The sequence below is a fragment of the Protopterus annectens genome, chromosome 3.part0, assembly GCF_019279795.1.
Source record: "Protopterus annectens isolate FY-2018-M chromosome 3.part0, PAN1.0, whole genome shotgun sequence".
In the NCBI taxonomy this organism is placed as follows: Eukaryota; Metazoa; Chordata; order Ceratodontiformes; family Protopteridae; genus Protopterus; species Protopterus annectens.
The window spans coordinates 764,581,689-764,598,724 of NC_056731.1; the positions used below are offsets into that span (position 1 = coordinate 764,581,689).

At 36.7% G+C, this 17,036-nt stretch overlaps 1 protein-coding gene across 1 annotated transcript in view; it reads right to left on the reverse strand.

Annotated features, from left to right (window-relative positions):
* Positions 1–17,036, reverse strand: part of RECK (reversion inducing cysteine rich protein with kazal motifs) — a 1,724,192-nt gene that overhangs the window by 274,072 nt on the left and 1,433,084 nt on the right. The window contains exon 14 of the mRNA XM_044065108.1: positions 772–960. Within this exon, the coding sequence (XP_043921043.1) occupies positions 772–960 (189 nt within the window). The remainder of the gene's footprint in view (positions 1–771; positions 961–17,036) is intronic.

The window sequence follows — 17,036 nt, forward strand, 5'->3', positions numbered from 1 at the left end:
GCCAGCTCCTCCTCTCATGACACTGTACAGACAAAAACAATTATGAAGTTAGGGACCTAAGTATTGGGCTGATAGCTCCCTCTCTTTTAACCATCAAGTGACAATGATTGTCAGGTAAATCCACTAATTTAGCCCAGTTAATTGCCAAAAAAATATCCTCAAAGTCTAGGCAGGTGATAAGTCCCTTATACAGGGCACTGATCAGGTCAGTTATCAAGTAAATTTCCTCCTTTGGGACACAACTCAGTGAACATATCAAACAATTAGAAAGACCACAAAGGTTTCTAAATAAAAACAATACAGGACTAAAGTCCCTGAGTTATCAATAGAGGCTGGAAGCTCTATCCTTTTACTCAAGTGTCTTACAAATGTTTGATGGGAGACCTCTGTCTCTGTTACCATTAGAGACTCAACTGTCCTGGACCTACTGTTTTTCCACAAGTCCAATTTCTCACCAATAATACAACAATGGTGGAGGCACAAGTTTATAACCAAGTACCTCTCAAACTTTTGGAATATACTTCCCATATATGTTAAGTAGTGCAATTCACTGTTTTTCTTTAAAGATAACCTAGATGGCTAATCACATATTTACTCCAGGATTGATTGGTATGGCCCTCATGGAGAAAGGAGGTGTGGCCTGAGAAAGAGTACTAGCAAGGTGAGAATGGTCATGAGACTCCTTGTCCTTGAATTATCTATCAATCTATGAATATACTAAAATATATGACATTAGTTGGCATACAGTAAAAATATTTATGGAAAACTTACTTCTCCTTAGTCCTCCAGCAATGCAACCTTTTTGCATATCAACACAAGGCATTGTCTTACATTTTTCCAATCGGCCACTGCGTCCACAAGTGCAAATCTTATAACAGCCAACTTCTCCATTAGAGGATGGGACCTGAATAAGTGCTTCTTGATGAACCAGGAAATCTGATGCTTCTCCCAGTTTGCACCCTGATTTAAGAAATATATACTGTCAACATTCATCTCTGACAATTCACTAAATTGAAATTAGCATCTCTGTATGTCACTAAATAAGTCACACAAGTAGTGGCATGCAGATACTGATCAGTGTTAACTAATCATCTTGTCTGATTTCTCTCCTATGATGTCACAATAAAACATAATACTTATAAAAGAACAGTAAGAAAGCAGTCTTAGAAAACATACTGGAAAGTAACTGGATAACAGATGTATATGTTAGTTTTTATACAATAACACTAAGCATCATTGAATCCACTATTCAAGATTATTGAAGTGGCTCCAATAGTCTGACTCAAAGGGTGAATTGTAGTCTTTAAATAAGCCCAGCTGTGTAAGACTATAGCAAACGTGGTTAACATGCTGCTTTAGACTATGTTGGTATGCAACATATCTTCCAGGTCTTTTTCCGACTAAGTGTTGTACACTATCTTTTTTTAAGTGGCCACTTTGCCTTGTTAACATTTACAAACTTTGGCTAGTTTGTTCTTTCACATACTATATAGTAAATATCACTGTTAGACATATAGGTAGTAGCAGGCAATTTAATTATTAATATGGTTGGTAATACTGAAGCTGCTAGTTATAGCTGTATTATTGACTGCTTTCCAATCATGTTGTTTCCCCTCAACTGTTATACAGCCCACCATAATTAGTTACAGTTGTTTTCACCTGGCCACTTAATTATTTCTTTCTTTTTTTTTTTCAGTCCCTTGAGCTCTAACCCATTTCTGGCTGACCACTAATATAACACAACCCAGAAGGTGAAACACCACAAAAACCCTCTCTAATCTTTATAAATCCAAAGTGCTAGCAATGTATGTTAACTAAATTCGTACCTTTTCATTAATGTACTGTTTTTTAGTGGCATGCACACTACTCTGGCAAGGTTGTTTTTTCGTATTCCCTTTCTTCTAGACACAGACTAATGACTGTTCCCCAACTGCAATTTACCTAATATCACACTCCCAAAACCTTTTTCCTGCAGTCTAGCATTTCTAGTGTTGCTAACAATAGCTTAATCTGCAACTCTGATAACACTTGATAGCGACACTGGAGGTACTGTGGATTTTTGTTAGCTGATAGTTAATTTTTGTTTTTTTTTTGGCGTCCCATTGTCCAAGGCTCTTCCCGCTCTGTTCGCCCTTTGCTGAGCTCAGGCTCACTTTGCTCCTCTACCCTACTCCCATAACCACCCACCCCCCACTTGCATTACATTTACATTCTTTTAAACACTCCCCTCCCAATATTCGACCAATCTCTCTCCCACTGTCCCTGACCACACCCCTCTCTACTATCCTCCACTCTCCCTCCTAAATTCTGTAATCACTCCCTTCACTCTAAATACTGTAACCACTCCCCCTCTCCTCATAACCTATCTCCTTCCTAATGCCTCTCCCACTCTTCTCCTGTGTCTCCATTTCATTCCTCCCCTTACCCACTATCTCACAACACAAATGCCTACTTCCAGATACCATACTCTTGTCTTTATCCCTGTTTCCTTACTCTTAATAACTGTACTCAAAGCCACAGAACTGCATTCTTTTACTCCTAAATCATATTCTTTCCATTGTCCTCCATGTACTCTATTTAATACCTACTAAAACATTAGCTCTTCTCTCTATCACCCAAGTCTATTTCTGTATAACAAAATTCACCTGTTGCCTTCAAACTATGCCCTACTTTATTCATTCAACTCCCTCTTCCACTCCTTTTACTATATTATCTCTAAACTGTCTAACTTCATTAATCTTTCTTCTCATATCCTTTCTACTCTCATCCACTCAGGTGACATCCACCCTAACCCAGGACCCACTAGCCCTTATGACCCCTCTAACTCTAGCTTTCCCCAAACACCCTAAATACCTACATATAACTACTATTAACATCCAAAGTATACGTAATAAAACAGAAGAGCTCCGTGCCTGGCTGTCCTAAAACAAAACTGACATCTTAGCGGCCACAGAAACTTGGTTAACCCCCCCCCCCCATTCAAGATACAAAGCTTCTTCTGCCAAATTACAGCATTATTAGAGCACAGTGACAAAAGAAAAAAGGTGGTAGGGTGGCCATTATCTACCCCAACTCCCTCAGTATTACTCCTTACAAAGACCAAACACCCCAGGTCCAAAATGCTGAAATTCTGATGTCATTTCTTGAAATTAATCACTCAAAAAGACTTTGTATCATTATCCTTTATAGCCCTCCTGGAAACAACATTCTAACCCTAGAAAGCATTTTATCCTGGCTATCCTCCACTATAAAAAATGAAACAGTTATCCTTGGGGGCATGAATATTGATTGGTCCTCTATCTCTTCTAATCAGTCCTCAGCTAACATAAACCTGTTTCATTACACCCAACTAATTACTTCTGTAACTAGGTATGACAACAGAACTAACAAAGGATCAATTTTAGACTGGATTCTAGTTTCAGATCCTCATAAAATATCTAACATCTGGTACCATGTCCCATTCTATCAGTGACCATCTCCCTGCCTATGTTATCCATGGATCCCCACCCAGCCCTAAACATGATAATGTCAAATTAGTCCAAAACTACATTTGACCCTACTACCTTTAACAAAATTTTGAAAAGTGTCAATTGGAATATCCTTAAGACTCTCCCCTTGGATGACTCTTTGCTCTATTTTAACAGTACTTTTCTAAATATTTTAGATAGCCTAGCCACGTCAAGAATGAAAATAATAAAAACTAGAAATACCCCTTGGCTAACTAGTGCTACTAAACAGATTATGTCTGTTTGAGACAAAGCATGGAAAGCTTGGCATAAATCTAAAAACACTTCTGAATTTTTACATTATAGGCAGCTCCGTAACCAAGCTAAAAAAATGGTCTCAAAAGATAAGCAGCACCACTTCTGGAACCACCAAAACAGTAGAAAAAACAATCCTAAAGCTTTCTGGTCTTGCATCAACAATCTTCTTAAATGCGGCACTAAACCCAACCCCTGTCTATACCCCAATAAATCACCCAAACAAATTGCAAGTATCTTTAACTGTTACTTTATTGACACTATTGCCAACATCACCTCTACCTTTTCCCATCCTCTCCATAACCCTAGCATGACTTCTTTTCCATCCTCTACTCACCACTCCTTTCTTCCCACTAACACTCACTCAACAACTGCTAATCCTTTGACTCCTTCCCCACTTTTTTGCTCTCTCTCCTATCCCTACATCCCTAATCAAAAAGCTAATTCTAAAATTAAAGTAATGCTCCAACTCTGCTGACAATATCTCTGCCAAATTCCTTAAAATTGCAGCAGAGTCTGCGGCATACCCCATTAGCATTCTGATTAACAGATCCTTACAGGAATCTTACATCCCTTGCCTCTGGAAAAAAAACATCATATTACCACTCCATAAAGGTGGTCCCTCAGATGATATCTCCAGTTTCTGAACCATAGCTTTACTCACCTCCATCTCAAAAATTCAAGAAAAATGTGTTCAAAAACAACTTTTAGACTACCTATTAAAATATAACCTTCTCTCCCCTACTCAGCATGGTTTCCACCCTGGGAATAGCACAAACACTGCATTAATATAATTCTTAGATATTGTGAACAAAGCACGAGACTCTGGTAGTATTGTAGCAGCCCTCTTTCTGGACTCATCAAAAGCATTCAATACCATATCTCACTCTATCCTCCTCTCCCAACTGTCTAATATTGGCCTATCCACTCAGTCTTTTAACTGGTTCAAGAGCTACCTTTCCAATAGACACCATGCTGTTAAATGGCAGAACTCTATTTCCCATTACTTACATAACCCTACTGCCCCCCCCCCCAAGGTTCAATTTTAAGTAAAAAATTAATATCCTACTTACGCTAAAGACGTTTACAGGTCAAACAAAGCAGAAAACTGTAGACAACACCATGGCTGCAATTGCATGAAGACACAAGAACTTGAGAACAAACGTAATTTAATCTTACACAAATAAAATAAAATGAGGCCTGTGTACAAAGATGAGCGCTTTTGGTAAAACTTCGCCTTCTTCAGATCATACCATACAAAGGTCCACTTAGTTTAAATAACAGTAGTTCACCAATCATATCTTTTGTATTTAGCACACCTTCAAATAATTACCAATCAAAACACCAATCTTAAAACCAGGAAATAAGATGACAAAAAATGTATCTACCCAACCCTAGCCTAGAGGAGATTCTAGTAGCCAACGAAAAGATCAATAAAAATCATTAAAATATACTAATAGAAGATTATGGAACTTAGCTTCTAAATAAATCTAATTCAATACATGTATCAGGTATGTAGTTAAGTGCTTAGTTCTATCTACTTTCATGATCAAACCTAAAACTTTCTTTCATTTGTAAGCTCATTAGTTCTAAAGAAAATACATACGCATTCACAATACATTGTTTATAGAATAGCTGATTAAACCAATCAATGATTTAATCTAAGTTCAAATAGCCAATCAGAATCAGTCTTAAACAAAGTTGGAACACTAGCGACAGGCATCTGTAGTACCGCTATGGTCAAGTCTAATGTATGATAACTGGTTAAGCCAATCAGATATATAAAGGGCCAATAAAACTCCAATAAATTCATATCTCAACCAATTGAACACAAGCAACTAAAACATCAAACGAAGATGAAAACCGTCCCTTATCATGACTACGTCTCTATTTCTCAGAGGAGTCAGTTCTAAAAAGTTGAAAAAACATCCATCTCATTATAATAATGTTTACAAAAACAGGAATATAATCCAAATTGTCCACGCTAACATACGTTTTGAACCTTTTGCAGTCTGGCTATAGCCCATCATCAAAAATAGTAAAAAAGGGGCAAATCTATTCATATATTTTCTAGATGTACTTCGCATTTTAACATCATCAATAAAAACAGAGACGTAGTCATGAGAATGGATGCTTTCCACCTTTGATTGATGTTTTAGTTGCTTGTATTCAATTGGTTGAGATACGAATTTATTGGAGTTTTATTGGCCCTTCATATATTGCCCATGATCTATGTTTAATAATTTGATAAGCTCTTACAGTGTAAATGTAATAGGATAGATTCACAAATATGGACGGCATTAATATGTAAATTTTGATTCTTTAACATATAGGTGAATTAATGACTGACTAAAGCCAGACAGTAAGCCCCGATAGTGTAAATCTTATTGGGAACTATAAAAAGATCGAGGAACTAAATATGAACAGTATTTTTATTGTTTTTACAATAATTTCATCTATACATCCAGAGTACATTGTAAAAGAGAAAGATCAAAATTGCAAAATGAATGGCTCTAGTTTTTTCTATACAAGTCAATGTTAAAAATTAATGTTCCAGCCGTATTAGATTTGTTATTCAATGTTAGTGACTTGACTGCAGCTGTACCTACAGACGTTTGTCACCACAGTGTTCCAACTATATCCAGACTGATTCTGATTGGCTATTTGAATATAGAATAAATCACTGACTGGCTTAACCAGTTATACATTAGACTTGACCGTAGCGGTATTACGGATGCCTGTCGCTATAGTGTCCCAACTTTGTTTTAGACTGATTCTGATTGGCTATTTGAACCTAGATTAAATCATTGATTGGTTTAACCAGCTATTCTATAAATAATGTACTGTGAATGTGGACATATTTTCTTTAGAACTAATGAGCTTACAAATGAAAGAAAGTTTTAGGTTTGATCATGAAAGTAGATAGAACTAAACACTTAACTACATACCTGATACATGTATTGAATTAGATTTATTTAGAAGCTAAGTTCCATAATCTACTATTAGTATATTTTAATAATTTTTATTGATCTTTTCATTGGCTACTAGAATCTCCTCTAGGCTAGGGTTGGGTAGACATGTTTTTTTTTTGTCATCCTATTTCCTGGTTTTAAGATTGGTGTTTTGATGGGTAATTATTTGAAGGTGTGATAAATACAAAATATATGATTGATGAACTACTACTATTTTAACTAATATGGACCTTTGTATGGTATGATCTGAAGAAGGCAAAGTTTCACTGAAAGTGCTCATCTTTGTACATGGGCCTCTTATTTTATTTTATTTGTGTAAGATTAAACTACGTTTGTTCTCAAGTTCTTGTATCTTCATGCAATTGCAGCCGTGGTGCAGGATTTCTACAGTTTTCAAGGTTCAATTTTAGGCCCTTTTTATTTAACATTTTTATTAATAATCTACCCCAGGTTACTCGTCCTTAGTCCAGTATGCAGATGACTCCACAATAGTCTGCTCTGCCCACAATCCAAACAGTCTTAAGCAAAGTACCCAATTTGCATTTACTACAGTAGAAACCTGGCTTCACAATCATCTCTCTCTAAATCCTAAAAAAAAAAACAAACTTATGATGTTCACTCCTAAGAAAAACTATGCCCTTAATATAGCTGACTTTGAAATTCTTTCCCTTAACTCTACTAAAATTGAGTTAGTTACCCACACCAAACTATTAGGGGTTATTATGGGTCATTATAGATGATAATCTCAGATTTGACCATCACATTCAAAATAACATAAATAAAACCCGCAAAAAAAACTGGAGTACTCTATAGACAAAATAAATTCCTCTCCCTTCCTACTAAGTAAGCACTAGCTCTATCATACCTTCTACCTTTACTAACTTACAGTGCTCCCTTACTAACTAATCTGCACTCTTCCTTAATGACATAACTAGAAACTTGCTATAACAAGATTGCAAAATTTGCTACAAACAGTCGCCACTCTACTCATCATTGCTCTGCTCTTCGAAAACTACAATGGCTTGAACTTCCCCACCACCTACTTCTCCTCCAGCTATATATACATACATATATATATATATATATATATATATATATATATATATATATATATATATAAAACCCCCAGGACTCTCCAGCACTCAGCTCCCTCTTTACCCTGTAGACTCCAGCTTGTCCCCTACTTTCTGAACACCAATGCTTACTCCAAGTACACAAACACAAACTTCCTGCAGGGCAACTCTTATACTCTTGGACTATCTCCAATATTTGGAACAATCTTCCAGCATCCTTACGCCTTCTACCAACAATGTCCAACTTCAAAAGTGCACAGCATAGTCACTTCACTTCCATGTAGATTTGTAACTGCTCTACTCTCTCTTCAGCTATTACATACACCTTATCCATCAAACTTAACTACTTATAATCTCCTTTGTCACTCTTACACTATCAAATGAATGCTTCATTCAACACCTCCTCTGCTTTTCTCCTTTTCCTCCTCACCAATACCATTGGATAATGCTATGCATGTTGTACTTGATTTTTTTCTTATTTAATCTCCCCTTATGCCTTAACACTAACCTTACTTCCATTGTCCCAATACCTTCTCAAATAAGTCTCAACTGTTATACTCCTTTTCTTCGAGTATAACAGTTTGTCTCTCTCAGTTGCCATAATTCACTGTATTTTGCCTGCTATTGTAAAATTGTAATTGGTCTTTTCAGATTCACAGTGATTTTTGTACCTTCTGTGAATTTTAATACTATTGTTATGATGTTTCTTATGTATAAGTATTTTGATATTTTGTTCTCTATGCCTGATATGTTCTTTGCATACTATTGTTTAGACACTTCTTATGTAAAAACATGTTTTATTTTACTTTGTTTCTTTGCAAGTAACCTGCAGCTTTTCTCCCCGGGCCTCCACTGAAAATGGGTTATCTTGGCCCAGTGGACTTTCTTGGTAAACAAATGTCAATAAATAAATAAATAATAAGCTATGAAGTGTTTTAAAAAGCTGTCACCTCTACTGTAGCCACATCACAGAAAATTCTTATACAGTTAACATTCTACTGTGCAAACTTCATTCTTATAGATTCAGACTTTCACTGTCTAGTAAACAAAGGACTTCACAACCCCCAGAAAGAAATACTAATTGGTATCCCTTAACAATACACACAGTATTATTGAATTAGAACAACTGAAAGTAGGCCCTTGGTAAGGCATTCCTAAACAATGTTGAATGAAGTAAACATTTTGGATTACAGAAGCTTCAATTATGCAACAGGTATTGCTCTATAAATGAAAATAACTGCAGTATATGGGTTGTTGTAAATACTGTATGCGGTTTAAAAATGATTTCCATTTTTTTGTTGTTTGAAAAAGTTGTAAAAATGTTTATTTATTGTTCAGTTATTACTATTACAATTTTGCATATTGTTAAAATATTTTTAAGAAAAATAAAATGCAGCAAACACATTTCAATTTTCTGTTTAAAATGCAACCTAGTAATTAAACTAGTATATAACTGAGTCACTGACTATGTAAATATGAATGGAGTATACCTGGTTTTGTGGCAGAGGGATTGAATGCTTACTGTAACCCAGGTAATAGGGGTTTGATAAGCAGCCCTCGCACTGGAGAATATAGTCAGGGAAAGGGGGGAGTGAAGGGTCATGGACTGCTTGCCTTTCCTGGGTAATTTGGAGGGATGAACACACTGGAGTGAGGCACAAGGAGCTGGAGTAATTTCTCCTGTGGAGACTGGAGAAACTATTGCTCATGCTAATTTGAGATATGGCTACTTGGAGGGTATGCCCCTTACAGAAGTGAGGAGATGGCCTTTGTGGCCAAATGATTGCAAAACTTCCTCTGGAGCTTAGCTGAGTGCATGCTGGGATTACAGCCAGCCATGCACAAAGCCAAAACATAATTGATGGCTGCCTGAATGATAGCCTCTACCAGATGACTCTCATCCTGATTAACGGGAGCAGAGTAGTCACTTGGTCAGGAGAGGCACTTATAATAGGCAGACAGAAAGAGGAAAATCTTACATGACTATAGTAAGGAGTTTTACATTATTTACCGTAACAGACTTTGCTAGATACAAAGTTACATGTACTGTTATATGAAACTAGTATCTGTTGACTGTTGGCAATATACACATGAGAGCAGCTGAAGTTCTGGTTTAGTAGGTGCATAGGTATATACTAAATTAACCACAACCAGGGAACTTAAAAGCCTAGATGCACAACCCATCCTACATGCAACCCTGTATATATCATGGATGTTTATTAGGGGGAGCTATGTTACTTAGTAAGTTTCTAAAGGTTATGTGGGGGGTATGTTAGTTTGGGCATAGTTACTTCTGTCTATCAGAGACATGTCAGACAGACCCACAGTGAATTTCTGATTTCCCATAAACAGCTGTCAGAAATGGGATATCAGAAATACCTCCAGGTAGCAAAAGCAGTAGTTTCCAAGGTCTCTACACAAAAAAATGCTTCATTTTCTTTAATAGGTAACCAGTAATGGTCATTAATCACATGCACAGAAATGCAATTAGTAATTTTTTTAAACTGCATTTTTATTAAAAAAAATAAATGGTAGTTAACAGCGCTGCAAATTATTTTATGTTATTTTCACAAGCATCATCACATGTAGTCAATACAGTGATGCAAGAAAATATTTTAAAACGGTAAACAATTTTATATGTTCATTCATTAATTTTCCATTACCTGTTTAATCATAGTCAAAGACTGTGTGGGAGCTGGTGTCTAGCTTAGGAAGCAATGGGCATAAGGCAGAGAACCAGTCCTGGATTTCCTGTAAGGGAACCTAGGCCATTGAAGGATATATACATATGCAAACATACTCACTCCTATGCTCAGTTTAGAGAATGATCAAATGTACCTACTGGCATATGTCAAGATGTCGTAGGAATCCATGAATGCCAGCAAAATCCTAAGATGGCACGTGGAAGAGAAGTACACTCTGAAGAGAAGGAACTCCAGCTGGCAAATCAATTTCTGTTAAGCAGCAACATTAGCTCATGCACATCTATGATGCAGTTTAAATACAATTCTAAAGCCAGTGAGTGAGTGACATGATCACTTTTATTAACATATCTCACCTCTCTTAAACTCACATTATAGATGCACACAAAAATCTGTATAACACTAGACAGTATAGAAATTACAGGACAGTGAAACAGTAAAATACATAGAAAGAAGCCTGGAAAAAATGAAAACCCCTTTTTATAACTGAGTACTGGTTCTACTGCCTAATGAGAAGAGATGTCAGAAAAAGACCCAAATATGTAAGTATCACAGACATAAGCCACTAAGGTTGACATAACATCTAAATAAATAGCAGACTCGAGGAAATGCTGAACAAGAAGATAAAGCTAAACACTGACAAGTAAAATAAAGCAGTGAACATGAACTTGTGGAGCTCATACTAACACAGAAGTACTACTCATTTTTTTTTTTATTTTCAGCTCCTAATGTATCTAGTTCATACATTCCGCATACATCACTTTATTTACAGGTAAACATTAAGGTCTTGTGTCCACTTCAGAGATCTATGTCAGTATTTATAATGTCAAAAACTATAAACTCTGGCCATATCCCAAACCCAGTACAATTCTTAAAACTACATCCTTAAATTTACTTTGCAACAATTTCAGCAATCCTTCTGGATCCTCCCTCCGCAACAATTCAAACAACCTTAGCATCACAGTAACCAATTTGTTCCGTCCTCCTAGAAGGATGAGGTGATTGCTAAAGACAGTGAAAATTAAACACTGACAAACAGTCATCTTGCATGGCTTTGCTTTTGGTAGAATTTTTTTTCTTTAGCCCTTCCTGTCTTTTAGCTGAGCAGCATGCAATCAAACCACAAGGGGTTGGTGGGGGGTGTGGCCAGGATGCTGACAGGCTAGCAGCAGATTTCTCCTGCTCGGCTATTCTATTTTATTTCTTGTTATCTTGTTTGTTTTATTATCAAATGTTGCTATTCTGAGTTATTCTGAAGAATAATATCAAAAAATCATCTTCATATACTATTTTCCTGTAAAATGTTTGTCAAGAAAATGTCTACTTATAATCCAGAATGAGAATGACTCACACAAAAACAAGCTTCCAAGACTCAACTTTGAAGAAGGAACGTCAGTCTGGTCTTATCAACATACAAGAACATTCATTGAACATGGACAAAATGGATAACAAGTTGGACAATTTTAAAGAAAAATGATCAAAACAAATGGAACAAATATAGGAGTCTTTAAACCAACAGAAAATACAAATTTTGGGGATGGAGAATGCTTTAAATGACATACCGGAAGACAAAAACAACACTGAGTTGATTGAAGGGGAAAGTATGACAAACTTTTTGACATTTTGATTCCCTAAAATCCTTGACTTAATTTAGGTTATGTCATTTGGCATTGAGAGAGCACACATATTTTTGGTTGCCTCTCCTTCTAAAAACAACTTATCTCCAAGAAATAATATTGTGAAATTTTTCTCTTCGCAGGACAGTTGATTAATTTAAAAAACAGCCTGGGTAGAATTCCTATCAAGTTACGGGATAAAGTAATAAGATTCAACAAAGATCATTCTTCTGCTGTGATATCTAAAAGGTAATGCTTCTTACCTGTAATAAAAGAACCTGAAAAAAGACAGATCAAAGTACACTTGCTTTTTCCAACCAGACTTAATATATTTCTTTCAGATGAAACCAAAAGCTTTGAAAACTTGGACAATGCTATGGCATTTCTGAAATAAAAAAGTAATAGAACAAATAGAGGATATGGACTGGAACAGTAGTTCTCTAAAAAGACAAGCTGAACGAAGATTAATGAAAGAAAAAAGAAGTTAAAAGAAAAGTGACTCCTTTTTCAATCTCAATGTTTTGCTAATCTACCATACAATTTTGTTTGCTCAGTAATAATTTCATATGTTTCTTTTTAGCATGTTTTATAATGAAACAGAAACATGGATGCATCCTTCATCAAGGTCATTATTTAATATTTCATTTTTCTCTCTCTCTTCTCTAGTTTAATCATCCAGTAATAATTTATGAATTAATAATAATTCTTTTATCATTAAATAATTTAAATATTTGCTTTGCCTTGGTATGGGTTATATATACAGATTTCCTATATATATATATATATATATATATATATATATATATATATATATATATTTTTTTTTTTTTCTTCTTCTTCTCTCTCTTAGTCTAGAGTGTTGTTATTTTAATTAACTTTGTTGCTTAGTAAGTGTATTTCATATTTATTTCTAAACTAATGAGGTGGGATGGAGAGGGAAGTAAGTAAGTGGTACAGAAATGTTTAATGATCTTTTCTCTCCTTTTACCCCTCTGTTTATATTTTTTGTATATGGTTATTCCATATGATAAATGTGTTGTGTATCTAAGTCTATTCAACTTTTTCTATTCTATTATTTTTGATGATGTCTGGTGGATGGGTGTTACTTACATTTAAATTGTCTTTCCCTAGTGTGTTTATTTTTTATGAAGTTGTCTGGGGGATGTAGGTTGCTTGTAATGACTAGTGTTGGGAATTACCTTGAATATTTTGTTCTTTCTTTTCTCTTTTCTCCTCTTTCCTCTTCTAGTTTTATTGTATATTGTAATTTAATCCTTGTTATTTTACAGAGTGGTTAAATTGTGGTCCTGTTTGTGGTATGCTGCGATGTTTGTGATGGTGTGACCTTTGTGAATGAGTAAACTGATTTGCCCTGGCAGTGATGGGAGTTTAATGTGTCTAAATATACTTATATACTAGTGAGCTCAAGCATTTACTTTTTACTTTGCAATAAGGTAGTTTGTCTCCTTTCATATTTTTTCTTTTTTCTTTTCCCGCCTAGGTCAGGAGCATTCCAATGACCTCTTTAGGCTGCAGGCCTTGTACATACATTCTGCAACTATCATTAGACCTATGCGGTCTGTACTTAGGATGTTGCAGGTTAAAGGACAGTTCTTTCTGTTAAATTTAATGGTGCAGCTGCATTTAAAAATTAGAAAAATGTGTTCCTTTTATTTTTAAGTAATACAGCTTATAATGCTTATGTGTAATGATACGAACAGTTTTTTTTTATTTTGTTGGATGCAATGTTTATTAAACTCATAACACATAATAATACTGCCTTTGTGATTGAGTGGGCTGATTTGCTTTAGCAGCGATGGGTGTTTCATGCCTCTAGATGTTCTCATGGATTGCAGAGCTCAAGCAATTGCTTTCTAATTTGCAGTGGGCAGTTTATCCCAATTTTTTCTCTTTATTTCTTCTTTTTTTTCTCAATGGAATTGTGAGTGTTCCAATGGTTTTTTTTAGGCTGTGGACACCGTGTGAGCATCCTATGAATATCATTTGATTTGTGTGATCTATTTGTGTGACATTGTGAGTTGGAGGTGTGATGACCCTTCACCTCTGGGCCAGTAATCAAGAAGCCTCAATCCTCACCATTGGTAGCAGTGGGGGATGTTCACTGGGAGGCTAACAGGTGCATACACAGTATCTCCAGATGCAGCTCTCTGCATCAATCTATTTCCCTTAAGAGCACACACAGACCACAGTCAGTCCAGGGGTTGGTTTCCCCTCTTTTTCCAGGTCCCCCATAAGACACTACACTATCATGTTGAAATCTCAGCTGAGTCTCTAAGCCATGGCCTCCAGCACCCTCTCTGTCCAACCAGTTCTTTGTGTCCCTGCCTAAGTAGCTGACATACAAACTCTTTGAGATTTGATTTACACACACACACACACACACACACACACACACACACACACACACACACACACACACACACACACACACCTGGGAAAGGCTGGCACAGGTTTACTAGCTATTCTCTCTTCTGCCCAGATTATAAGGTAGTTATGACTGCCACCAGACACTCCTGCGAGCCACCTTAAGGGTCTTCCAAGGGTACCCAATATAATGAGTGAATTAATATTAATACAAATGGTAGTTTGACTAAGAGCAAAGCTATTAGGAGTGGCCCACACAGTGACACCAAATAAATATGCAAGTACTCTCAAAACTTTAATATTTCTACAAAGATTAGCCACAATGAAATGTTTAAATATATTTCATAATAATTAATAAGAGAACAAGACAATACTAAATATCTATTCACAGTGACATCAGAGCTCAAAATCACAGGAAATATTTAAAATAGCATTGAAGGACAGACCCACACAAATAAAGGAAAACAATATCTAAATTAAGCTTCGCTATATTCCTGACTGAATCTAACAGAATTATACTGTTCCCTAATAACTTACTTAATAGAGCAAGACAGATGATGTGGTGAATGATCCATCTTCTTGTCAGGCCCAAAACAGAATACAGAATGCTCTGTCTCACTAAGAGACTGCTCAAAATAATATCTAAAACATTACTTTTGAGATATCTTGAAGAATAACATCACTTCTGTTCATCTGACTTCTAGTTCCAGTGCAACCCCCCCCCCCCCCCATTGCTGGAAGCTGGCAAGACTTAGCACCTACCTGTAAAAATACACACACAAGGGTTTTGCTCAGATCTGTGGCAGGTGCTGGAAGTCATAAAACAACTGCATACCTCCACACTTCCAGAGTAGTAATTATTTCACCTCAAAGACAATACAGAAAGTTTACTAGTACAGACTTTGTGTCCCTGGCTGCATTGAAACCTGTGAGATAGTATCTTTAAGGCCTAGCCTATAAAGTGATTTAATTTCAGATATATTTAAAAGTTTGCTGGACTGAGGTTAACCTCCTGATTTCCACTTTCCTCTGTTAAAACATATATATTTAAACAGTTACAATAGTGCATGTACATTTCTGTTCTCTCAAGTAGGGCACACTGCAGATACATTCAAACAAAAGCACTTTACAAATACCTTTTCAACACAAACGTCTGTACAAATCAGTTTGATATACACATGACATACAGTTCTAATACATTTGTAACATCATCATGTTGTATGACATACAGTTCTAATACATTTTTAACACAAGCATCTTGTACAAATCAGTTTGATATTTATAAATGACATACAATTACTTACAAAATTCCAGTGAGCTATGCTGGTAGTACGTCCTTTCATCACACAACTCCCCCTTTGAAGACTCAAACTAGTTTTTCTAGTGCTCCTTGATAAACTTTGCTTGAGAGGAATGAGCCAATCTGGGAATACATTACCCCATGCCCTGTCTTGACAGCTTATCTGCACTGGCATTGTTAACCCCACTGCAGTGTGGAACTGTCATATCATATGCCTACAACCCGGATCTACCTTAGTAACTTGGCATTTCGTTGGCTGCCTCAATGTAGCCATGTTAAGGGATTGTGGTCTGTAACTACAGTAAATTTCCTTCTATACAGACAAGGCTAAAGTTTCTGCAGTGCTCATACTATGGCTAGACATTTCTTTTCTACAGCTGCATAGCATTCCTCCCTGAGTTGCAACCTACAGCTGAGATATCTCACTGGGTGCTCTTCTTCCACTGAAGAAACCTGGCTGAGTTCAGCCCCCACCCCATGGTTTGAAGCATCCACGTGCACAACAAATTATTTGCTGTAATCTGGACTGGCTAATACAGGGGGGTCTTCCCAAAGCTCCTTTAAGCTTCTGGAATGCCTGCTCACATGCTGGGGTCCACACTACCTTATGTGGCCTGTTTTTCTTTGTCAGGTCTGTGAGGGGAACACCTAGGGTACTATAATTGGAGACAAACTTTCTATATTACCCTGTCGTCCATAAGAATGACATCACCTGCTTTTTGGTAACAAGGGCAGGCCATGCCTGAATGGCTTCCACTTTGGCAGGATCTGGCCTGATCTTCCCACTCCCCACTCTGTGTCCCATGTAGGAGACCTCTGTCATACCCACCTGAGACTTAGTGGGCTTAGTGGTTAACCCTGCCCTTTGTAGTCTGCCAAGCACCTCCCTGACATGCTGAAGGTGCTGTTACCAGGAATGTCTGTAGATGGCAATATCATCCAGGTAAGCAAGGGCAAAATCTCCTGCTCCTACTAGGATACAATTTACCAGCCTCTGGAAAGTTGCTCGGGCATTTTTCATTCCAAAGGGCATCTTTGTGAACTCACACAAGCCGAAAGGAGTCACAAAGGCTGACATCTCTCTAGAGCTGGGAGTCAAGGGCACCTGCCAGTAACCCTTGGTAAGATCAATAGTGGTAAGATACTTAGCCCCACCCAGCTGCTTTAGGGATTCATCTGTCCTTTGCATGGGGTAAGCACCTGACTCTGTGTGACTATTTAGTTTCC